Source organism: Patagioenas fasciata, chromosome 2, assembly GCF_037038585.1.
Source record: "Patagioenas fasciata isolate bPatFas1 chromosome 2, bPatFas1.hap1, whole genome shotgun sequence".
NCBI classification, from domain to species: domain Eukaryota; kingdom Metazoa; phylum Chordata; class Aves; order Columbiformes; family Columbidae; genus Patagioenas; species Patagioenas fasciata.
In genome coordinates, this window is record NC_092521.1 from 106738751 (window position 1) to 106763679 (window position 24929).

The 24929-nt window shown below is 37.8% G+C and overlaps 1 protein-coding gene across 11 annotated transcripts in view; it reads left to right on the forward strand.

Annotated features, from left to right (window-relative positions):
- The window catches only part of TNS3 (tensin 3), a 228108-nt gene that overhangs the window by 125474 nt on the left and 77705 nt on the right, over nt 1–24929 (forward strand). For all 11 annotated transcript variants that reach the window (XR_011737653.1, XM_071804682.1, XM_065829953.2 and 8 more), the window contains 3 exons: nt 3170–3299; nt 4251–4316; nt 7837–7941. Coding sequence is in view for 10 of the 11 variants with exons in the window: in XM_071804682.1 (XP_071660783.1) it covers nt 3170–3299; nt 4251–4316; nt 7837–7941 (301 nt within the window). In the remaining variant the exon portion in view is untranslated. The remainder of the gene's footprint in view (nt 1–3169; nt 3300–4250; nt 4317–7836; nt 7942–24929) is intronic.

A 24929-nucleotide genomic window follows, 5' to 3' on the forward strand; every position in this document is an offset into this window, starting at 1 on the left:
GTGCCTTTAATTCCCTGTGTGCAAAACATAACTATGGTTGAATTGCAGCACTATTATTTTAAATCTGCTTTCTCTCTTGCTTGTCATACACATTATGCATGGAGAAAGTAAAGAAAGATCATTGCCATGCCTTTCAATTTGTTAAATTAAGAGGACAGAAGAACATGTGGTATGAATGGTGGGGGGAAATATTTTCAGAAAATATTTCTGGTCTGTTGCTTCTAGGTTTCAGAACGGTCTTACATGTAGTACTTTTAGAAATGTTGGACCTCAGTGTAAGGGGTCCTTGATATGAAATGATTTCTTTATTTAAATATTGTGGTTTTTTGTTATCCTTTCTCCTTTTCCCTTTCCTACTTTCCCTCTCCATTCAGTTTAGTATATTGTTCTTTCTTTCACTGAAAAATCGAGCAACAGTTTTTAAATATGCTTTTATAAATTGGTGTACTCTGGAAGTTTGGGACAGTTTCAAATTGAGGAAGATTTGTTACTCATCAGAGGAGTGTTGGTGCCTAAAGAAATGGAATAGATAACAAAAGAAATCAGTCTGAGACAAATATCTCTCAAATGTGTGTTTAAAATGAAAGATGAGCCTGTAGCTTTTCAGTAGTGCTTGCATCATTTTAAGAGATTAGCGTCATTAATTGCATGCTGTTATTGGAGGTAATTGTTTTGAACAAGCCAACATCTTATTCAGCATGGTAGCATTTTGTACACAAAGACTTCAATTTTGAATATTTTTTTCACTATGTCTAAGCAAAACCACCAGGGGTTTCAAGAAAAATCTGTAGAATGTTCTGCCTCTGACTCCAAAAGGTTTAACTACTTGAAATACATCGGTTTAAAGCGGGGGGTGGGGAGGGCGGGCGGAAAAAAGTCTTGCTTGTCTTAGGTTTAGATGCACTGATATCTGTAAATGCATATAGGTATTTCCCAACATATTACAGTGGTTTGCATTAATTCTTGGGTGTGGCATCAGAAAGTAGAGGAGTCAGAATTCAGTGTTAAGCTTAGAGGTCATTGAAATGTACACTGTTACTGATTGTAAGAGAGGCTACATTTTCATAAACAATTACCATTCTACATAAGTAAGTTGGTTAGCATATGCTAAGTTAAAATTATTCAGGGCTGTTATTTTGAATTAGAAGGTAGAAGGAAGTAGGAACTTGATAGTTCTCTGGACTGGCCCGGATTCAGTGTTGTTATAAACACAGTTATGCAAAAGATAGTAGCAGCAACTGTGCAAAGCCAAAACTCATGACAAGTTGGAGGATAAAATGTATTGTTCGGGTGTTTATTCTTCTGTGTCTTCAGAAACCCTCGTGTATAATCTGTATGTAAAATATTGTGATTGTTGAAAAAGCTAAACAAGTTAATATTTTGACACAAAATTGTGGAGGGATGTATATAACCTTAAAAAAGCTCTTCAGTCTTTCAAGCTTCTTTTTGCATACATAATGTAATTAAATAGAATTATCACAGTTACTATCAGGTTGATTATATATTTTGGCGCAGGTTAGTTCTGATATCTTTAATCTGTGGCTCTTTTAATCACCGTTCTGTCCATTTTTAAATTCTGGACAAACTTGCAGTTTTCATCCCTTATGATGATGTTTTACCTGTACATAGAGTTACTGGGCATAGTGGAGAATAAGCATTATTTATTTTTGAATCAAGCAGTGTCTTAACTGTTTTTCCTACCTTATATTTTGGTAATTGAAGAAACTGACTTACGGTCATGGTTCTAGTGAAAAACTGCTGGTAGTTGTACTAAAAGGAAGTAGATCCCTTCAATTGGTGGGAGTTATTAAACTGTTAATTTCAGTGGGTGTGCAGCACTGTTTAGAGTAAGAAGCTAATACTATTTTACCTGTTATTACCACTATGCTGTAGGGGATTCTATTTTAAAAAACAAAGAAACAAACAACCCCAAATCCTTACTTTCAGATAAAAGAATGCTTACTTGCATAGAAAATCTTTCAGCCTTTGTAAAGGGTTAGGAATATGTGGTTTGTGTAGTGAATGCCTGAAAAGAAAACATCTCTGATATATAGGCTGAAGTATTTCAGAAGTTGTGCTGTGTGCCAGGTATATGGTCAGTGCTGATTAGCTTATGGTATTTAAGACATCATGGGATTACTATAATGAAGGATAAGGAGCAACAGCTTATGTTAGATTTTTCAGATCCTCTAGTGAGAAGGATTTCATAACTATGTTTTAATCTAAGCTTTCAGAAGCATCCCTCTTAAACCCATACATTTTTCTTGTATTACTTCAGTTTGAACAACTTTTTTCTCTTCCATAATTCATTATCTTCTGCCTAGAACACTTTTCTCAGTTTGCTTTAAGAAAAAGTAATTTTTGTTGTCTTTATAATGCATTTCAGTAATACCTGCTTTATCGTAAAATGCTGACATCAGGATAGTATAACAGCATTTTTAGTTCTGGCACTAAGGTTACCAAAATTTCTCTGTATTCATGTAAGAATGCTGAGTTGCTTTGTGTTACAGTTGACTCAACAGAATTAGTAGGTAAAATATCCATAGGTCTAGTCCGAGGGAACGTGATGTTAGAGAATAGCTGTATTGTGTTCACTTTTAGGTACTGAAATTCATACTAGATGTTATTTTTATAGAGTTCTATGTTGTTCTAACGAAGGTGTCAAAACTGCTACCAAGTTCCCACAGTAGCATAGAACAAGATCCTGTCATCACTAGAGTAGGTTTTTTTTAAAAGTCCTCAAATAGATGTAATCAGCTTGCAGGCTTGCTTCTAAGAACTCTGCATATTCTTCAGGTATTTTGAAGTGGGTGTGCTATAATTCAGTTTTACATTCATTTGGTACTGTGAAGAAGTATGGATACAAGTCAGCATTCCAACATTGTACTGACAAATGTTGTGATTTTTAATCATAATCTACTAATTGGTCATTAGTGATTGATAGTGATGAAAATGGCGGTTATTATTTTTACACATCTAGAGCGATCTTGCCTTGAGCCTGTATAATTTTAAAGGATCGAATAACACATACCCTGCTTGTTACAACATCAGAGGTGTCTCCAGTAAATTGTACTGTGGCTGCTTTACTTAGCAACTAATGCATACACGCACGTTTGTTCAGATTTGTAAGAAATGACTTTCTGACATGTTTTTCTCTGTCTCTTTCTAGCTGAAGTGTTATCACAAAAAATACCGGTCAGCTACTCGTGATGTGGTTTTTCGCCTTCAGTTTCACACTGGAGCTATTCAAGGACATGGCCTGGTGTTTAGCAAAGAGGATTTGGACAATGCCAACAAAGGTACCTGCCCTCTGTGTTTGGCTGGATGCGTATTTGTGTGGGGGTGTACACTTGTGCCTTTGTACATGGTGATCATCTTCAGGATCTGTTTTTAAAAGGATTCTTGGATTTTTTTCCATCTGTACTTTTACAGAAAAGGGGACTGCTTTGTGTTAGTTAACTCATAGAATTTAACACAGGTAAACTCCTAGTGAGAAGAAACACTCTTCAAGTGCGTTAACTTGTCAAAATAATTCCTTATCGCTTTTTCTCACATTTGTAAAAAAACCTGACTTTTGTTTAAAATCGTAACTCTGCTAGTCACTATTACAGGAAATAAGATGAGCTAAGCCAATCCCTTTTTTGACTGATTAAAACTGTCACTAGGTCTGATACTGTGTTTGTGACCTAGTCTACTTGAGTATGGAGATCTTTTAATATGCTTCAGTATATCCAAAAACAGAGGCAAAGTTTTCAGACACATTTGAAAAAGTGTTGTGCTAATCTTTGTATTTTCCAAATTATTACTTCAGTTTTATTTTTATATTTATATGCAGGATTGGAACTCTCTCATCCTACATTAGCAGGAACCTAAAATCAAACATGTTTTCCTGCAACATATGGCTGAACAAAAGTTTTGTGGTCGAGTATTGCAGTATAGCCAATATAGAGAACAATTTTATTTTGCTTCTGGGTGTGTTTTTCTTGAAAAGCCAAAGCCAACCATGTCTGTCTAGAGAGGGGTTTGGGAACTGTACATCTCTTCTGCTTTTGACTGTTCTTGAGGTAAACAAAGCTCCAGCTGGCACTTCTGTGGCATTTTCTGGAGAATGTATGGGACAAAGAATGTGGCTCTTTTAGAAGAAAATGACTAAATTGCAAGTGACAATGGAATAGAAATGGGGTATATGTATAGCCTTGGAACTGCTTTCCTGGGAGATAGCCTGCTGAAATACTGCCCTTTGTTTTCAGATGACCGTTTCCCTGATTATGGCAAAGTGGAATTAGTGTTTTCAGGAACTCCAGAGAAGATTCAAGGTGAGTATACAGAAAAAAATATGCTGGGTTTGAAAATAAATTGACATGTGTGTTTAAAAAAAACCACAACCATCTTGTATTCCACTTCTCTTGTAGAAGATCTGAAATTCAACTATACTGTTAAAATATGCAATATAGTTACTGGTTTAAATTTGAAAAAATTAATGAAAACTCTCTATTTACGTCAGCATAAGAGTGAGCAGATTTTGTTTTAAGACTGTACCAGAACAGTTGCTGATGGCTAGCAGAAAACATTTGTATATCTGTGTAGAACATGCATAGCATACGTAGCTTGGCCCAGCATAAGTGACAGCAGTGGTCTATCCCATAACCTTCTTTGGATGTTGTCACAACTCATATTTGGTGAAGTTTGAACTGTCTTCAGTTTAGCATGAAGAGATAGAGCTGTAGTTTTGCTGGAAATGCTTCTGCTGTGAAGTTGGCTTGTAGATTATATACTATATGCCTCCACAATTCTATTGTAATATGTCTAAGATTGTAGATAATTATGACCTGGAATAAGAACTTAATATCAAGCTTTATACTGCAGTTTAATTCTGTTAGTGGATGCATTCTTACTCATTTTATGATGTCGTGAAAAGTATGAATTCTGCCTGAAACTGAATATAAATGAAATATTCGTAACTGTCTGTCTCATACATATTCCCATTTGGTGTCCTGTGAATTGCATGCTTTGCTGTCTTTTTTTTTTTTCAGCCCACCAATTTGATTACTTGGAAACTTGTAGTATCAGCTAGTAAGAAGTTGGATTCTATCCAGCTGAACATGAAGATCTCCCTTAGCCTGTAGAGAAAAACAGTCTTATAATTAAATTTGTCCAGCATGTTTGAAAGATTTCTGGATAGTAAATGCTTGAAGAGAGGCCAACTGATGTGTTTGAAAGAGGACCACATTTTTCAGGTCTCCCTTCCTTAGATGGCAAATCAGAGGTGTGTTTTAAAAGGCTCCAAGTTGTTGGAAAGTAAGGTTCTAAGTAATTGGAAATTTGTATTCAATTGCTATCTAAGGGATTAACTGGCTAGAAAAAAGACTTCACCTTTAAATATTTACTTACAGCTATTCCACATCTAAAAATATTATATAATCATAGAATAATTTCAGGTTATCTCTAATCCATATTCCTGCTGAAAGCAGGGTCATCTGTGAGATCAGACCAGGTTGCCCAGAGCTTTGTCCAGTCAAATCTTGAAAACCTCCAACGATGGAGACTTCACAACCTCAATGGGTAGACTGTTTCAATGTCCGAATGTCCTGACTGTGGATTTATATTTTCCTTATATTGACTCTAAACCTACCTAGATTTATGCATGTTCCTTGTTGTCCTTCTACCTTGCTCCCACCTGGCTCTGTCTCATCCATGGTCTTTGGCGGGCTGCTTTCAGATCCCCACCAAGACCATCTCATCTCCAGACTGAAGAAGCTGGTCCCTCAGCCTTTCCTCACAGGGCAAGTCCTTCAGTCCTGGCCATGCTAGTCACCCTCCTCTGAACCTGTTTCATTTTATTAGCATCTTTCTTGTATTGTGTAACTTGAAACTGGACACAATATTCTAGAACATAACAGACTGTGTTACAATTTTTAAGAAAGAATGCACTTGCCAAGAATGATAGAATCATAGAATAGTTTGGATTGGAAGGGACCTTCAAAGGTCATCTAGTCCAACCCCCCTGCAATGAACAGGGACATCTTCAACTAGATCAGGTTGCTCAGAGCCCTGTTCAGCCTGGCCTTGAATGTCTTCAGGGATGGGGCATCTACCACCTCTCTGGGCAACCTCTGCTAGTATTTTACCACACTCATTGTAAAAAATTTCTTCCTTATGTCTAGCCTGAATCTCCCTTCTTCTAGTTTAAAACCATTGCCCCTTGTCCTGTTGTAATAGGCCCTGTTAAAAAGTCTGTCCCAATCCCTCTTATAGCTTCCTTTTTTAAGTACTGAAAGGCTGTAATAAAGTCTCTCTGGAGCCATCTTCTCCAGGCTGAACAAGCCCAACTCTCTCAGCCTGTCCTTACAGGAGAGGTGTTCCAACCCTCTCATCATCTTGGTGGCCTCCTCTGGACCATCTCCAACAGGTCCATGTTTTTCCTGTGATGAGGGCTCCAGAGCTGGATGCCGTGCTCCAGGTGGGGTGTCACCAGAGCAGTGGGGCAGAGTCATCTCCCTCCACCTGCTGGCCACGTTCCTTTTGATGCTGCCCAATATACAATTGGCATTCTGGGCTCCAAGCACACGTTGCCAGCTCGTGTCCCATCTTTCATCCACCAGCACCCCCAAGTCCTTCTCCTCAGGGTTACTTCCAATCCTTTTATCCCCCGGCCTGTATTGATACTGGGGGTTACCCCAACCCAGGTGCAGGACCTTGCACTTGGCCTTGTGAGCCTCATGAAGTTTGCGTGGGCCCACTTCTCAAGCTTGCAAGAAGATGAGACACCTAAATATTTAGGTAACAAACTTGTTAAATATGCTTTGTGACAAACACCGTCACAGAAACTCTTTACGGGTGGCTTTTTTATGCCTGCATATAAAGGTACAGGACCATACCATTATTTTAACTTTCCCTGTTTTAAAAGTCACGGCATGTGCATGAGACTCTACTACTTTAGAACAATTTACAATAGGCCTTGCTTCTCCACACAGCCAAAGAGTTGATAAACAAGGGTTTCTTTGTTCCCTAATCTAGATAGAGGAACAAAGGCAGAAAGCCTAGTTCATTTGTATCAGAGTCCAAGCCAAGTCCAAGATCATGAGTTCTTGATGCCTGTGCTTTGCTTTTGAATCACTGGACCACACCTAAATGGTATACATTTAGAAGCAGAGTATTATCTTATGCCTTGTTAAGGGCACAAAAACATGGGTTACTGCTGAAAATTCCAGGTGTGTTTAGCAGCACCTACTTAAGTGCAGCCATACACATTAATGACAAAGCACCCAGTCTCAGGTTCTGCCAGGAGGCTGGAGAATGGATGAAATAGCATAGTTGGCCCCTTGGGGGAACTGGGAGGGACATGGAGTTGCAGTTTTCAGCTCTCCCTATTCATTTTTAGGGGTAATTTGCTCTGGCATCAGAATGATAATCTGTAACAAAGTCTTATATTATCGTTCTCTTAGTACCATATCTTCATAGATACTTGTGTTTTCATTCTGGAAAACCATTTGTTTTATCATGCCTGCCTATGGGGCTGGGTGGATCGTCTGTATTAGCTGTGTTCAGGGCTGATCCAAGTTATCAGAGCTTCATCATAATCAAAAAGCTCAAGATAAAATTCTCTGCTTGCACCTTCTGTAGTGAAACATAAGTTAAGCCTTTTTTTTTTTTTTTTTTTTTCAAAGCTGGTTTATATAGCCTTTCTTCCTCTACTGCTGCTTCTTATATTTCAGAATATGATATTGCAGTTTGCGGAGCAAAATTCTGTTAGAAGTCAGCATACATATGTGTGTCTATATCGTTACAAATGTGGCTATGATAATTTTTGGTCTCAAACAGATGTTTATGTTTTAGGATGTGAATACTTGCAAAATGACCATGGAGTGATGGTTGATTACAATACCTCAGACCCACTAATACGCTGGGATTCCTATGAAAATATGAGCCCTGATGGGGAAGGTGAGTAATTTGATTGCATAAGACCAAGGCAAACCTTTCACAACTGTTGCAGACAGAGCATTTGAAACGGAGGAAGGAGAGCTCATTGCCTTGAACCTAATGCTGCCTTACTGATTTGTTAAGTAGCTGTCTACCATTCCCTGTTCAGCTTTACTGGCTCTAATGGAAAGCAAGCTGTAGGAGTTATTTAAGAAAGATTGTTGTTAATGCAGTCAGTTGCACTGAGACACAACTGGTTGATAAGAGTTATTTCATCATTTGTAAATTTGCCTTTTTTTTTCTTTTGTTTTAAAACTTCTAGTTAGAGTACTGACATAGAGTATTATGAACAACTAAATGATGTGGTGAATTTGTAGCCTTTGATACTTACTATCTTACCCAGAGTGTTGTAGATGTGCTAGACTGTAAAGTTATGGATAAACAAACAGCAAAGGATGTGCCTATTTGCATACTTCCCCTCATAAATGTACCTGTTACCAAAATGCCCTTTTAATTCTTAGATTTTTCTTCTGTAGTCTGCTGATACATGCAGATGGTGAAAGCTTCCAGTATCTGCTTTCAGATTCTGACTTCCATGTGGATGTTTACCTGATGCTTTGGTTGAGTGAATGTTGTACTTTTAATGGATATATTAGTTTTCCCGTAAGGACTCAGAATGTCACACCTGCGTCTGCACACCTCAGTGCACTTGCAAGCCTGACATTATTGCAAGCAAAAACATGAGAGAAGGTATTGAATGGATGCCAGGTTCTTGTTTTTACAACTCTCCTGTTATGAAACGAGAGGTAGGGCTAGGATACTTAATTAGCTTCTCTCTAGGCTCAGTTTCCATTGATTTTTGTAATCTGGATTCGGCATTGACCATCTAGTGACTACCTTGCTGAGGGTTTTAGGGGCAGAGGCATGCTGGGAGCTTGATTTTTTTTCCACTGCACAACTCTTGTACAGCAGTATTTCCCCTAATCCACAACAGATTCCAATCTCCAGAAAACTAAGGGAAAATAGAGGATGGGAAGAGAGCGGTCATATGGCATGATTACATGGGGCAGGTAGGGCATTCTGTAGGGAGTCATCAGAGGTTTTATAGTTGGATAAGACCATGCAGTGTCTTTTTAGAAGGAGTAGCATTGAAGAGACTGAATCTTGGCTGAAAAAGATATCTTAATTTCTATCCAGGATGTTTCCATGTCATTTGGTTCCCGTTTTTCCCTGCATCCTTTTCCCACTCCTTTGTGTATACATATCCCTCAGCAAGCAAGCATTGTTATCAAGCATTTTTTAATTGCCAAGATAGATTGGATAGATGGATTTGATATTCCCATCCTCATGCATTTGGTCTAGGTCTTCTTTTACATAGGATTAGTAAACACCAGGACAGACTTCTCTTCGTGGTTTGTTACAGTGATTAAATGATGTGCTTTTGCATTAAAAAGGCAAGTCACATATACGGTGTGTGTTTCAGATCTGCACTTTGTTAAACTCGTAGCCTCATGTAGGAACTGGAGCTTTGTGAAATGAACAGGATTTGCTTTGTAGGTGTACATGTGTGGAATGATTATTTCCAAGCTGATGTATTACAATAGAAAATGAGAGGTAAACAAGAAAGCAGTATGTTTCTTTTGAAATCCTACACCTATTTGGCCCTGTTACCGAAAGGACAAAAGATGAAAGGACACGCAAAAAGAAAAATGTACCCAAAGTATCTTAGCTTGTTGGCATGATACAATATTGCAGACAGAAGCAATTGCCTTTTAAACAATCTTGAACCCTTTGATGGTAAAAAGGTTGTGTACATTTGTGTTGAATATAGGCCAGGCTTTGGACAGTTTGCTCTCTTGATATAGTTCCTTATCCCTTATTCATAACAGTATAGGTATTTTGACACTTGGAAAGCAATAAATTATTTTAATTTCTCGTCATACATACTATTTCTCTTCAGATGACTTGGGCAGTGTCTTTTGTATATTGTGCTTATGGTCCTCTGTAATAGACTGAAGACTTTATTAAATTTCTAATTCTAAGTTTGTATTGGATTTACTCCTTCCCAAGAGGTATATTAGCACAGAGACTGTTACATTGATGTAAAAGTATGTAGTCAAATGTAGGATTTGGAACCACAAGAATCAGAGGGTCTTCCTCCTGCCATGTACAAGTCTGAGAGTGTTGCCATTGGTTTTCTTGTGATTTTAAAGTCGTGGTACTCATTGAGTCTCGTGCGTACTTTGTGGGCTGGAAAGAACAGAAATGACATTTGATCTTGCTGAATACTCTCTATTTTTTGTCTTACCTTAAGGCATCACTTACCATACAATAGATGTGTATGGATTTACAAAGGTTACTCATTTGCTGCAAAATAGCAAGTTGACAACAAAGATATCCCACCTGTGGCCACAAATGAATAGTATCTTCTGTTATGTCAAGAGATTCGAATGTGTCCCAGTTCCTCTTGATAATAATGTTTTTCATTTTATAATTTGGGTATTGTAGTTCACATACTTTCAGCTGTAGTTCACCATCTGTCTTACTTTACTGTCATATGTGTGTCCTTTATATTTAGACTGATGCTGGGACTTGTGATAGTATTTTGGAAGTAGTTTGAAGTGAAGTGATGGACTGAACTAATATGGGCTTAGTAACTATTGCTATCATTAAAGACTAGTAAAAGCAATTATTGCTTGTAATTATGGCATTTGGATCAGGGAGAGTAGGGGTAGTGATAAATGAGGATGAAGTATTTTCTATGGGAACAGAAAGTTGAAAGAAACAAGTGATGCCTTCTCACTCTCTGATAAACTGTTCATATACTTTGTACTTACTGTTCTCTGTCTCTCTCTAATACTAAATGACAACTGGTTTGCAAAAAGGTCCCCTGACCTCAACCAGAGGGAAGAGGTAAATGGAAAAAAATTGACTTGTCTTTTGTTTTTTTTAGTTCTCAATGGTAATTTTCAGGATTATTCCAGATAGAGGATGAATCTACCTTTAAGGAATGACTCTGTCTTAAGACAATGACTGTAGGATAGATGTGACTGTGATGTTGTACTGCCATTTTTGTGTGCAGCATTCAGTTGTTTGAGAATACAAGATGTTTTGCCTTTTTTTTTTTTTTTTTAAATAAAGAAAACTGGTAAGCATAAAGATTATAGTTGGCCAAAACAGTATTTGTTTTAGTTTGACTGAATTCAGTAGACTGGCAGCAGAAATGCACCTGGTTCTTGTTCAGTGTTCCATTTTAAGGCGTTTATCTTATTTTAACAACCACTAAATCCCTCTGCACTATTTTGTCTGCCAGCTCTACAATCTGTGGAAAGAAAAAAACGTGTGCATGTTAGAAATTGCTAAGATGACAGGAGAGAGACTTTCAGCAAGTCTTTACAAGGCAGGAAAATAAATATCTTTCTCAGCAGAACCTCACTGTTTCCTGGCAAAGTGCTTAACAGTGTTTGATAATTAGAAAAGAAACAACTTTGGAAACAAAAGGATGTTTTTAATTCAAGCCAAATAGGGTAGGGCTGAGTGAATCCAAATTCCTGTATCTCGAGTGTGTTGCTTTACAAATTTTGTTGCCTTTTGTGACCACACCAATTAGTCAAAAATTGCCAAATATTTATAAATTGATTCACTCCTGCTCTTTTTCTTTTCATAAAGGGAAGTATCTGAGAAGTTTCTCCAGGTAGGCAATAACCAACTTTCTGGTATGCACGGATGTCATGTGATTAGATGGGATGTTTGACTTTTATTGAATTTTTTTCTCCTCTTTAACCCAAAGTAAATAGCTATTCAATAGGGAGGTGCCCTCTCATGTAGTTAAACACTCATTTTTGCAGAGGGCCCCTTCAGTGTTGGAAAACTCAAGGGCTGAGGCAAAACTGCTTGGCTTTGGTACTTTAAGAGGAATGCAGATGCCTACCAAAGAAAACAGTAGGTTTGATGCCATTTCTGGTGAGAGATACTGAAGGATAAATTGGTAGCAAAAAAATGATAATTCCAGCTTTTAGTCACCAGTTAGATGCCCTCTTCTTTGAGACAAAGAGTGATTTGTTAGAAGGTAAGCATAAAAAGGTGTCCTGCAACAATTTCCTCTCTATTTGACAGTAAAAATCAAAACATCTATAAAAAATAGAAAAATTTACACTATGAAATGCTGCCAGCTTGAAACAGGATCTGCAGCCCCTTGGAGTGTCTGCCTTTAATTATGTTTCTCTGAGGAAACTTGTGTCTTCTATTTCTTGAAGTTTTGTATGTTCTTTTAATATACATAGTTAGTCTTCTTACTCATGAGGCTGACAATGAGTTGGAGAGAAATTAATGTAAAAAATTTCCTTAGTATATCAGTAATATTGAATGCAAACATAGAATTACAAGGTTTCATTTCTACTTGTGCAGCCTACTTCTCCTCCTCCTCTAATACTTCATTAATTGTAACAGCATTGTGGATTAAATACATTTTTAGCTCAATATGTTAAGCACTAAATATAAGTTCTTGCAGGTGTTTTCAAGATTGTGGTTGATTAGCTGAGATTGCTCTGGACTGTAATATCTTAAGTTAATGTTTTGGGAGTTTGGTTTCTTGTGGTTGGTTTTGTGTGTATGGGGGGGTGGTTTGTTCTTGTTAAGAAAAAGAAAATTATAGTATTTTAGGTCAGTTAGGAGCTAATAGTTAAGTACAGTCAGGGGGCAGACTTTTGAAGAATTTACTGATTCAAAGTAACTTTTGGGGGCTCATTTTAAAAAACTATCTCTTAAGATATACTGAACATATTTTTCAAAGTCCTAGGAATTACATGCATTGTACTTGGTACACTGGAGCATTGGTTCAGATAGGTGCCATTTGTAAGCTAAGTACCAGAGAGGGACAGTTACACCAAAGAAGTGTTTTGGAAGTCTTATGTCTGAAAACAAGAACAGATTAGAAGCAGGGCTCCCTGAGCATGTAGTCTAGGCCACTGTGTCTTCCCATTAGTCACCTGCCTCTCACTGCCTGTACTTACCTTTCTCTTTTCTATGAGTTCCTTTGCCCTTAATTCTTTGTCACCTCCTATTTATATATTTCCCCCTAGTTTCTCTGCCTTTCGTTCTCTGAAGGTTGTTTGGGCACACTTGCCTCCACACCCCTTAGTATCAATGTTTTTAACAGTGCACAGGTTTCTTTGAAGCACAGGTTGCATATGTCAAATACTGCATATGTCAAAGCTACTGCAGAACCGATTATTTGCTTTCAAAAAAATACATTTTTTTATGTCCTCCAATTGATTTGTCCTGTCTCAGTAATAGACAATGCTGTTATCTTAAGGATGTTGTTCACTAGCCCTTTGTCAATGGCTTTCATTACACTTTCAGACCCAAAGACCATAGGGCAAAATTTGAGTGGTTTAATAAATGGTTATGGTACATTCAGATATATTTTGCATTCTATTTTTATAATAGTGCAAAAACCCTCTCTTATCAGTACAGGAGGATTCAGACAGTAAAAACTCTGAGGAAGGTGACAGATATGATTGTGGCTAGTGTTCTCCCTTCTCCTTACCATTTTCTATACATATCACCCAAAGGCTGTTATCTCAGGGCCATGTAACACTGCTTTTTCGAGCGAGTCTTTCTTCACTCAGCTTATTTGGGTTCCTGAGCAGGCTTGCATTTACCTTTTAGCATGTTCCTGTTTCTTAGTCATGTCAACTACAGTCTATGGTTGTTAATATTGTTAATTTAAACACTAATGTCCAAATCAATATCTCCTTCCATGTACAGATGCTACAGGAGAATCCTCTTCACCCAGTCTTACAATATGCTTAGTGACCCAGGTTGAACAAAGAGTCCTGAAAGGCAAACCTCTGTCACAGGTGTGTGTTCCTTCCCTGTACCTGCTTCCTGAACAACTCTTTTTCTCTCTTGTGAAGGCAATATGGCATCCGACCTGTTTAGCTTCATGAGACAGGGAAAAGTTACCTTTGTGATGGTGTCTCGGTATCTTCTTTTCCTGTAACATGTTACTCACTTGGGAGTAAAATTAGCATGGCAGCATCAGAGGTTGGAAGTGTAATTTTGCCCATCTTTTAAGATCATGCACCTTGCCTTTTTTGGCTAGATTCCTTTTCAAAGACTCTCTCCTTGTGGTTCTGCTTCAGAGTTTCAGCTGACCACTACATGATTTCCCTTCATAAGAAGACTAGTGATTTTTTGGTCTGATGTGCATTTTTTGGTGCACCTTTCTCCATTGGCAAGCATGCTTTATTGATTGGAAAGGCCTTTATGAGTTTCTGCTTACAGCTTGTGCAAAGTGTTTTGTTTTGTTACAGAGATGCTTTGGTCAGGAAGGCTTGGTTCTATAATGAGTGCTGTTTTTTGGAGGAGGCTTTTACCAGCAAATTGGGCATGTGTTACTGTTGGGATTATCCTGGAACTGTCCCTTTGCTGAGAGTCTGACATACTGATTACTGTAACATATGTGTTAGTTTCTGCCATTGAATACATATAGCAAGTACTGAAAAATGGAGGACTCTTCCTGGAAAGGTTTCTGTAACAAGCATCTTCTGCAAATAGTGATTCTCTTTAGTGAACCATAGAAAGATATATATAGAGGTTTTCCACCCCCCCCCCCCTTGCATGTGTTTCCAAAGTGGTGTTAATACTTGCACAACCACTTCATATATGTGCTGGTGTTTTATTTTTTTTTCTTGACTTGGGAAAATAACAAAATTAAAGACTAACCCTTCTGAGTCCCACAACTTTTGATTTCCATGTCTTATTTTTAAGTGCTACCTATTATATTCAGTAGTCTGTACAAAACAAAGCATACCACTCTAAGTGTCCTTTTAGCACTATAAACTGCAGGCGCTTCTGACAATAAAATGTGGTTTAATAAATGTCTCCAAACTGTGAGAGAGTAATTTTTTTTTAAGTGACCAACAGCAGAATATTAGCTGTACCAGTAACCATAGCAGCCTTTAGTGTAGTGAGCTGTCCTGTTCTACTAGTTTTTCAGTAGTACTTGGTAGATGGAAGCGAAGCTTTGCTAAAGGTAGTGCACTTGTTATTCATGGATCAATCCCAGAAAGCTGTTCTAGGAACCTCTACCCCTGCTCTGGAAGTGTCACTTGTTGAGTGTTAAACGTCCGTCTGTGATCCCCTCTATTTAAGGCTTGAGTTCTTTGCAAATATTTCCATGAACATCAGAGAGCTTTGGGTCAGACTGCTAAGCAATAAGGAGAAATTGAGTGATAGGGCAGACTTCAGATCTGCCTGTATATTGATGATGCCTCCTCTTGGTCCTGCTTTCAAACATGGACAGTGTCTGAGTGCTGAGGAAGAGCAGCTCATTCGAACTCATTCCGAACTAAACTGAAGGAGGCAACTTCTAGTAAGCAGAGGGAAGGTTTTTTGTCTTAACCCAGCCCTACTTCTTCTTGTGGATATCTTGTGTCCAACTGTGAAAGAAAAAGTTGCCTTACTAGAACTGTTCTCTCTGTTCCTGGGGTCCATCAATATATAAACATGTTGCCTGCTGAAAGGGCAAGAGGATTTTTCTTACTATGCACAGGTGGAAGCACGGTGGTATGCCTTCATCTGTGCATTTTCTGAGATGGCCTTGGGCACTGAGCTGTTTCTCAAGTACTGCATGCTAGACTATATCTCCAGTTCTTCATGTTCTATGTAATTTCTCTATCTTACTCTTGACCTTGAAGAATGTTTCCTAGTCCGATACCTGTTTCAGAGACTTGCCAGACTTCTGAAGCTCATCTTATGTTTCTGGCATCAAGCTATTCCTTGTGTTCCTTTTAGTGAATACACGTAAAATATTCTTTGTAGGATCAGCTTTTGTTCCTAAATCATATAGGCACATTAGAAATTTTCCACCAAAACTACATACTGTATTATGTTAGTGTATGCTTGTATTGAGCATTCATAGATCATCAAATCTCTTTTTGAGAAAGGTAAATACTACAATAATTATGATACAAGGTTGCTGTATATTACTTCTACTATTGCTCTAATACCTGAACATAAACAACAGTTCTCTTGAGTCCCAGAGCAAAACCGTTTAATTAGTAAGTTAGGAAATCGAAGACGTCTGCTAAATGTATCTGAGCCTCAGCTTCCCTTTCCAATATGTGGACTTGTTTAGAAACACCTGCAGATCAGTTTATTGAAAACACCATAGGGAGGTGGAACAATTTTATTAATAATGGTAATACTATTAAATTACACATTCCGTACTCAACAGAAAGAATAAATTTATGTTACTGTGCTCCTTTATAGTTTTCAGCAACCATATAGAGTCATCAGTGTTTTTCTGTTGCTTCACATTTAATGACCATAACTGATTTTTACTAGAAGCCTAACAGTATAGTAGGAGAAAACTAATGACTCAAGGTGAATGTGTTCCAGCTGTAAGGAAGAATAATCATGAATTCTGAACCTTAACATTTGGATTATACATGTGTGAATTAATGGCATGTTCCTGAAGATGGGCTTTGTTTTTGGAATAAATGGAAGGAAATAGTTTCACATAGTTCAGTGACTCTGTAATGCCCTTAAACTTTGCTTAGTATTTTGTACCTGTGGTGATGTTTTCTCTACCATGATGTTTTGTTATTCTTTTCCTGGTTATCCAAGCACAAGCTACTTCAAACTAAGTCTGTGGTTAAATGACTGAGAAGAGTTTGCAGACCTAAAATCAAAATGACACAACAGATACTAGCTCCTGTATATTTGGTTGCAGTAATAAATGTATCAGTCTATTCTTTGTACTTTGGATTGTGGCACAGGTATTATTTTATATTGTTCCCAGGTGGGCAAAAGTGTGACTACATGTTACAGCAGTATTCTAAGGGTGAATCTGTGCTGGCTGGCTGGATAGCAGCCAGCTGCTGGTCTAGAAGCTGCGCTTTCTGGAGCAGTTTTATCTTACGCCAGAGTACTTGTAAAATCATTGAAGTAGAGATGTGATCCATTTGAATGGTTGGGAAATATACTAACGTAGCACTTGCACAACATAAAGATTCTGTAGGATCGCAGATGCCCTCTCCTTTGTTTCTCAAAATATTCAGGGCTTAATGATCTCATGTGAGCCTGATAGTCCTGCTTGTTAGCATTTTGCCAACAGCAGCCCTCTCAGTAGATTGCTTTTCAGAGTGTTTGTTCACTTCTTGGTTTTGTGATACATGCCTTGTTTTCTTCAGCCTCCTTTATTTTCCTGTTAGAGTCAAGGACTTGAGCAGCTTAGCAAAAGAAACGGCTGCCTGGTGACTTAACTACTATTTCATGTTAGAAAACTAGTGATTTAAAATGGAAGGCATATATGAACATCAGGATTTGCTTGAATCTCTTGGTTAGTCAGGGGAAGGAAAAACAGTGGTAGAAGATTACTTCTTATCTTTTTGCTTTCTTTCCAGCCCATTCTGTTATCATTGAATTGTAATTTTCTAAAAACTCTCTCTAGAATGTAATCATGTACTGTGAGATGAATGTTTATGAGTCAGGAATTGATCTCACAGATTGGGACGAATTTACCGAATCAGGACCTACTTTTTGTAACACAGTTTGAGAGTTGCACTAAATGCAGTTTTAGGTCTCCAGATTGTAGAAGGCATCATGATTGGACAATGCAAAGGTCTAAGACGATATGGATTCACAATGCTGATCCATGTCTTATTCCCCAAACTTGTGATCAGTTCATTCTTTGCCGCTGTGTTCAGACCAGGTGTCATCTGTACTCACAACAGTCAACATAGAAGTTTTGAAGAGATATCTTGTAGCCTGGGTTACAGAATTTAAATGTTAATTTAAATAAATACCTGAATTGGACCACACTGGCACATTCAGTAATCTGATAGTCCTCAGATGTGAGTACATGCACACAACGAGAGGTACCCAGTACTGCAAAAGGTGATGTGTTGCATGAAGCCTGGAACTGATCACAGAGGAAGCATCAGCAAAACTGGTTGAGCGATAATGGTTTGAGAATATATTTCTAAACACATCCATGGCTAGTTTTAACTTGTAGTTACACAGGGTTTGAGTTCCCAAAGCATTACTGCAATGATTGTGTGGAGCACCACTAAGGCTGTGTAGAACAATAAAATTTCAGCAGCATGGTGATCTGTCTGAATGAATCTGTTGCACATAAACTATCCACAGGATAAGTTGATTTATGCAGAGCTGTTATTATCTTGTCCAGGTTTCTTGTGATTACCTAGGTAGTGCAGGTGTTGGTGTTGAGCCTCATCCTACACTGAAGCGTGCTGAGTGCTACTGTAATGGTCCAAGATCACCAGCATGCACATGCACTGTGGGTTTAAAAAGGAGTAAAAGAGGCCTGCAATTCAAGCAAGGAATACAATTGGGTTTTTTTTTCATACAGAACCAAAATGTAGTGAGACCAGAACTAAATTTGCACCTTAAGTGAAACTCACCAGTTTACGCTGAGAGTTTTGAACATACCTTTTTGTTTCTTTTCATATCTTTGAGGCAGATGCTGGAATTTTCCAGCTTACAAGTAATTCTGCATCATCCCAGAGGAAAGAGCCAGTTCACTGGTTCTGGGAAAGTATTGCTGACATAGCTTGTGCTGTGTGATTTATATCCTATCAGAGTCCTGATGACTGGTTTCATGTGCAGCCATTTACTGATTTGCAGGAACAGCAACTCGAGAACAGAAAAGTCTGTACTTTCTGAATTAGATTTGAACACAACTTCTAACTCTCTCATAAGCAATGAGCAGTTAAATGTATTTTGTGAATGCTGTTGCATTCACTTTTATCCTTTGTTCAACCGAGAAGTCATTAAAGTCTCGACAGTCCCCAAAATAGAAAGTGAGTGTTGCCTAGGGACATGTCTGTCTAGTGGTGTTGCATGCGTACATTTGCAGTAATGTTTAAAACAAAAGTTCACGGGCTGCTGTGTAGTGGGTTACAGCTGTTAATAAAGGAGGAAATCACAGGCTCACTCCCCTTAGTTCGAGCTGATTTATTCCAGAGACAGAGGAGTCAAAGCCTGCTGGGGTTTGAGGGCCTGAGAGCAGCAACTGCTACATAAAATAAGTGTTACTACTGCAGGACTTCCAGAAAACTCTTCTTGCTTGAGAACTCCATTAATATACGAATTCGTGAAAATGTGGATGAGAGCGTCTAACCTGATTGTTCAGTGTGGAGAACTGAAAATCGTTTTCTGAAGGCTGTTTGTTTTAGGAAAAAGACATCAAAAGTAAGCAATCATAAGTGTGTGGCTAAATGATCTGGGAGCTGAAACTCACTCGGCTTCATTTGGATGTTGAAACAGACTGAGAAAAGAACCACTGGAAGGAAATAGCTTGTAGACTGAATTACCTTTTCAGGCAATACATTTCCCCTCCTCCCTGGCTCCAGGAGCTCAGAATTTCATTGAATGTGATTGTCCCCTCAGGCTCCTCCTTCGTGTTTACATTTTCATTGCTTTTTCTGGCTGATACAAGTCTCATGCTTCTTAAGCAAGACCATTTACCTCCAGGAGCAGGAACAGCAGCTGCAGCTCAAACAGCAGGAGTAGAAGACATTCGCCTTCTTAGGCTGAGGTGTTTGCCCTAACTCTGGCTTTCCTCTGTGCAGGGTTTTGCTTAGAGAATATTAGCTGATTTAAATGAGCCAATGGTTGACTGTTGCAGAAAGTTCCTGATCGTGCCTAGTAAAGAGGTAAGAAACTTTGTTGTGGTTCAAGAGCTGGAAATACAAACTGTGTGTATTTCTGTATGAATTTTATAGGAACTATATGGGAAGAGTTTGCAAGGAATGAGGGCTTGTGTTTGTTAGGGAGGGAGAAAGGAAAAGACAAGCACACATAAAAAGATTTAACTTTGAAGGAATGCAGCTCTGGACTTGTCCAGGTTTGCCTGAAGGTAGAAATATTTATTTATTGGGTTGAAAAAAATAATCCAGATCTCCTGTAAAGTTTCTTGCTGCAACATGAACTAGGGTATGGTGTGCAAAGGTTTGTGCATTTGCAGCCTTCTTTTTGTTCAGGTGGACTGGGTCAGAACGGCTCTTGCTGAATTTGTGATATATGTGTTTACCTAGCCGGCTTGCATTTATATTTGTTTTCACAAGTGGTGAATGGACAGGGGGTAGATGTGGGGACAAGTCAAAAGGCTGAAACATCTTTTTAACTCACAAGCCTGCATTTGGCTATTTGGATTTCAAGGAGGGAAGTGCCAGGAAACACACAGGCTTGGAAGGAAGCCACTGAATTTGGTATGTGTTGGTATTTCAGCTCCTAATTTTTATATAAGTTGTTCTTTGTGTATTAGGTGTGGGAGTGAAAATACACACATACCCTTTGCTCTGAGGCTTTCATTTATAAGAGAGTCCCTGATACTGGGGTGTGTGTGTGTGCAATTCAGATTCAGTGTGGGAATTTTGTCAGACTTCAGCCTGCGCAGTTGAGGGAGTTGGAATAGCTCCTGGTAAGGGACGTCAGACTGAAAGAAAGTGAGCCCTTTGGATTGGTCAACTAAATTCCAGCATTACTTAGGTCTCCACCGTTGTGAACCTCCCTTGTTTTTTGACAGCTGTGTTACTCCCGCATTTTATAGAGTGTTGCTTCCTCGGAAAAAATGAGAGCAGGGATTGAGTTATGCATTGAGAGGAGGTATCAAATGCATAAAACTTCTTCAGTACCATTACTTAACAAGGCGCACAAATAAAATTGTGCATTGCTAGTATATTTTTAATTTTCTTAGGTCAAAAATGTTCCCTGCCTATATTCATAGCTTCACTTTTCCAATTAAGTTGGTTACCACTTTTTTTGGCGAAAACGTGAAGACCAGAGTAAAGTGAAGTCCAAAAGTCTTAGTGCAGAGGTATTAAAAAAGCTATGGTTTAGAAAAAGGTAGAATAGGAAATGAAGGTGTTACATAATATGAGAACTACTTCAAAACTTTGTATTTTGAAGGTTTCTAGATTTTTGAGTAGTTCACTTGTCCTGGTTTCATGAACAAATGAACCATATATATAGTTTAAATATATATACGTATATATATAATATATATAGTTTATATAGAGACCATATATATGTGTATATATATATATATAAAATAGTGTACATACGTATATTTTATATGCATATATGTTTGCATGTTCTCTACTATGATGTCATTGAACCTTTGGAGACAGATATGTACTGTTTTAAATGGGAAAAATTACCACAAATCTAAGTATTCCTGGGATTACTCTGGTACAGAAACATATCTTGGGGTGCCCAGTTTAACATTTAGGTGAAACCACTGATGTATACATGTGCTCTATAAATGCTGACTCTGTCTGCAGAGTGTGATACTGTATATGTATGACCCCCCAGCAGAAATGCTATATTTTAAAACAAAATTATGATCATTTCCTCATACAGCGTTTCATATTCCTGCTAAACCAACTTAGGAGGGGAAGAAAAACCTAGGTAGTGTTTATTTTTTTTACCTCAACTAAGTTGTGTTCTTTCCACTGGACTTGCAGTGACAAATCTTACATAAGTCTGAGGTGAAACAAAATTCCTAATACTGTCAGCATCACACATCAGAATTTTTTTAATCGTTACTGGGTAATTACCTTTAAGTGCTTGTCATCATTAAAAAAAAAAAAAAAATCTAAGAATGCTTTGCTACAACTGTGCAAATTTGAAATTCATTTTTATATGTTATGTGCAATGTATTGCGTTTCATGATCAGGAGATGCAAGTTTAAATATCCAGAGTGCGTAGGAGTAGCTGGATTTTTGTTTAGCTGTGAGTCTCATTCTTTCTCATCTGTTTATAAGGTAGAAAGATAGGGTTTTTATGATTATTTGAGGTTTCTAAAAAAGGCAGCTACCTACTAGAGCAAAATGGTCTGGTTGCAAGTAAATTGTTTTATCCCACAACTGAAGGTGTTTCCTTGTGAAGTCTAACAATACTGTATTCACCTTTAAGTTCACAGCTAAAAGTCAGCTGGTCCCAAACATTTCTGTTTCTCGCTTCGCTCGTAGACAGATAACATAATATGACTCCTCAAGTTCTAGCATAAATATCAAAAGCAGTGTCTGTTAGGCTCACCATTCTACTTTTGATTAGTGTGATCCCTGTTTGGGGAGCCAATACTTTGAGAAATTGCTTTAGGGATTTTTGAAGCTTGGCAGTGAGATATTTAAGTAGGACATCTAGATCCCACACTTTACTGATCAGATTTTCCTTGTGCAGCTTAAATCCCTTTTTTATATAGCCAGATGCTCACTTTAAATAGTTATTGCAGGACTGGGAATCCTGGTCAATAGCTTGCTCTTCTAGTCGAGTTCTTGGTTTTCCTTTCATGTATATTTCCCTCCAACTAGATACTCTACATTTATCAGATAATAATGCAGGGTGTATACAATATTTCAAGCTGCTAGTTTCTTTCATTGTGAAGTTCATCTTAATAAGTGGTATGTTGTTGTTTTGGTTATGAACACAGGCTGACACTGAATAAGACAGTACTCATGTCCACAACTGTTCAGACTTTGTAATCCACTGGCATTCCGTGTATCATCAAATCATGAGGTAACAGTGTGAGACACTGAATGCCACAAAACCTAGTTGCCCATTTTATGGTGCCAAAATATTTCATAGATATGCTATTATGCTTAGATTGCCCCTTCTGCCATGATGTTCAGTTCTGACAGGGCTGTGTGATTCATTAGTACATGTGGTAACTGGGAAGCCCAGGCAGGTCACAGTCATTGGTTGCTTATACAAAGCGGTTCTTAGCAGAAACTCAGATTTCAGAGATTTTATTTTTAACAGGGGCTATACTGTAGCAAAAACATGGTTACTGCTGCTGAAGCTTCAGATCAGATTTACTGAGTTTCCCCATTTAAAAAAAAAAAAAAAAAAAAAGTGTGTGTGTGTGGGGGGGGAAGATGTTTCCATATACAGACTCATGAACATATACAGACTTGTGCATGTAAGCATTCCTCTCCTGACCATGAACCTTTCCTCTCTTAAATTTGCTGCATCTGTTATAACCAATTTTTGTGTTGGGTCATCCTGAGCCAAACCCTATGAGAAGTCCCAGAGAGACACTTGTCATTCCCAGTAGTATCTATCTATCAATCAAGCTTCAAATGAGTATAGAAGCCATTCTTCAGTGTAGTAGAGATCTGTACTTCTAAGTATTTTTGAAAATATCTATTTGCAAAAAAAAAAAAAGACATTTCCATTCATCTACATGACAGGTGAGGGGAGGGAGAAATTCCTCTAGCAAAATTTTTCTTCCTTTCATCTGATTTACTTGTCTAAAACATTCCTACAGCCTTCCTTGACACTTACCAGTTAACACTACCTGTTCAGAGAAATCATCTGAGAGTTAAAAGGCAGACATTTAACTTGCACATTTATCAGGAAAATATGTTTTTAAATTTACTTAAGACATCTCAGAATTCTGAAGTAGTGTAAGTTCAGGCTTTTTACTATGGCACAAATGCAATATGAAAAGGGACAGTCTCTAAGAAATGTAAGTTGTTCAGAATTTGAAAAAAAACAAAACAAAACTCCAACAAGCTTTTGAATGTTGTAAAGCTATTGTATCCAGTCCAAAGTCTGATCAAAAGAAGCATCTGAGTGCTCTAGTTTGCACACTTAATGGGTAAGCTGCAAGCAAAGATCATAAGCGACCAAAACCCCATCTTCTTCTGAAAGCTGTTTTCATCTTTATATCCAATGGTGCTAGTTCTTAACACCATTAAAAATACATTGATGAGTTATTTTTGCACAATTTCCAATTTTTGTGTAGAGATACAGTACAGATTTAAAAAACGACGATGACAACAAAAGCCGAGAAGCCAAACCAAACCAACAAAACCTGTCTTAAAAAGCTTTCTTTGTTTCAAATGGAAACATAGAGTGGAGATGAGCAATTCTTGAGATTTAAAGTCCACTTCTGTGACTGTAGTTTTGTTGTTCACATTTCATTTTCTGTTGTGGTTGGTGTGTTTTGGTGGCTTGCTTTTTGTTGTTATTGGTTTTGGTAGGTTTTTTTTTGCTTGTTTGGTTTGGTTTTTTTGCTAATGAAATGGCATAATTTTAAATAGTGATGCTACTGACAAGCTGAACTCATGTCTCTTTTTTTCAGAATGGAAGCTGTACACTTCACTATTTGGGAGACTCCCAAATGATTTGTGGTTGCTCAGCATTCTGGGCAACATGCAGAATAAATTTGATAATTTTGTATTAGTGGAAGATGTGCTGGGCTGGGTTGTCTCTGAACCTTACAGAGCACACATGTGCAAAACCCTTGGGTCAGTAGTCCACTGGCAGTCTGTCCATCTTCTTGCCTGTATGCCTGTTTCTATGCTTGGATGGCACTGTGTGATGATACAGGAAGGGCTAATGGAAGAAAAAGCACAAAGGTTTTCCATTACTGCTGTGGCTGCGCTTGAGAATTAGATTTTGTACTTAACAATTCTGTATGGCAAACCAAATCTGCATGCTAGAATGTTTCATCCGATGTGAGACAGTTATGGCTGACAAGTATGTTTGAAAGATTTACAACACTGTGCCTAGCTTTGGGTAACAGAAAAGTCAGACAGGAAGAGTTCTTAATGGTTCAAGTGTACTAGTCCTGTATTTGCTTAGCTGCATTCCAGTTCAGACCTGTAACCTCTTCATGTCTATTTTGTGTCAGGATATTCAAATATTCAAAACACAGCAGTTTTGTATTCTTTTTTTTTTTTTTTTTCCCTAGTTTTTAAACTCTAAGCACACAGAAAAGAAAACAAGTCATATAATACTTACTTGTAGTGTGGTATTTTTTTGTTTTGTTTTGATTTTTCTTGTTTAGTTTTTGCAATGTATTGCAGTAACTGTATTAAATAATTCCACGTGAAACGCCAAGTGTGCTTCACTGCCCTAGCAATAGTGAGAACTTAGAGAAATCACAGCATAAGAGAGGTTGAGAAACCATTGATTGGATATATTTTCCTTAGATATGGTATCTTTTTTCATAAGTATTTTTTTTA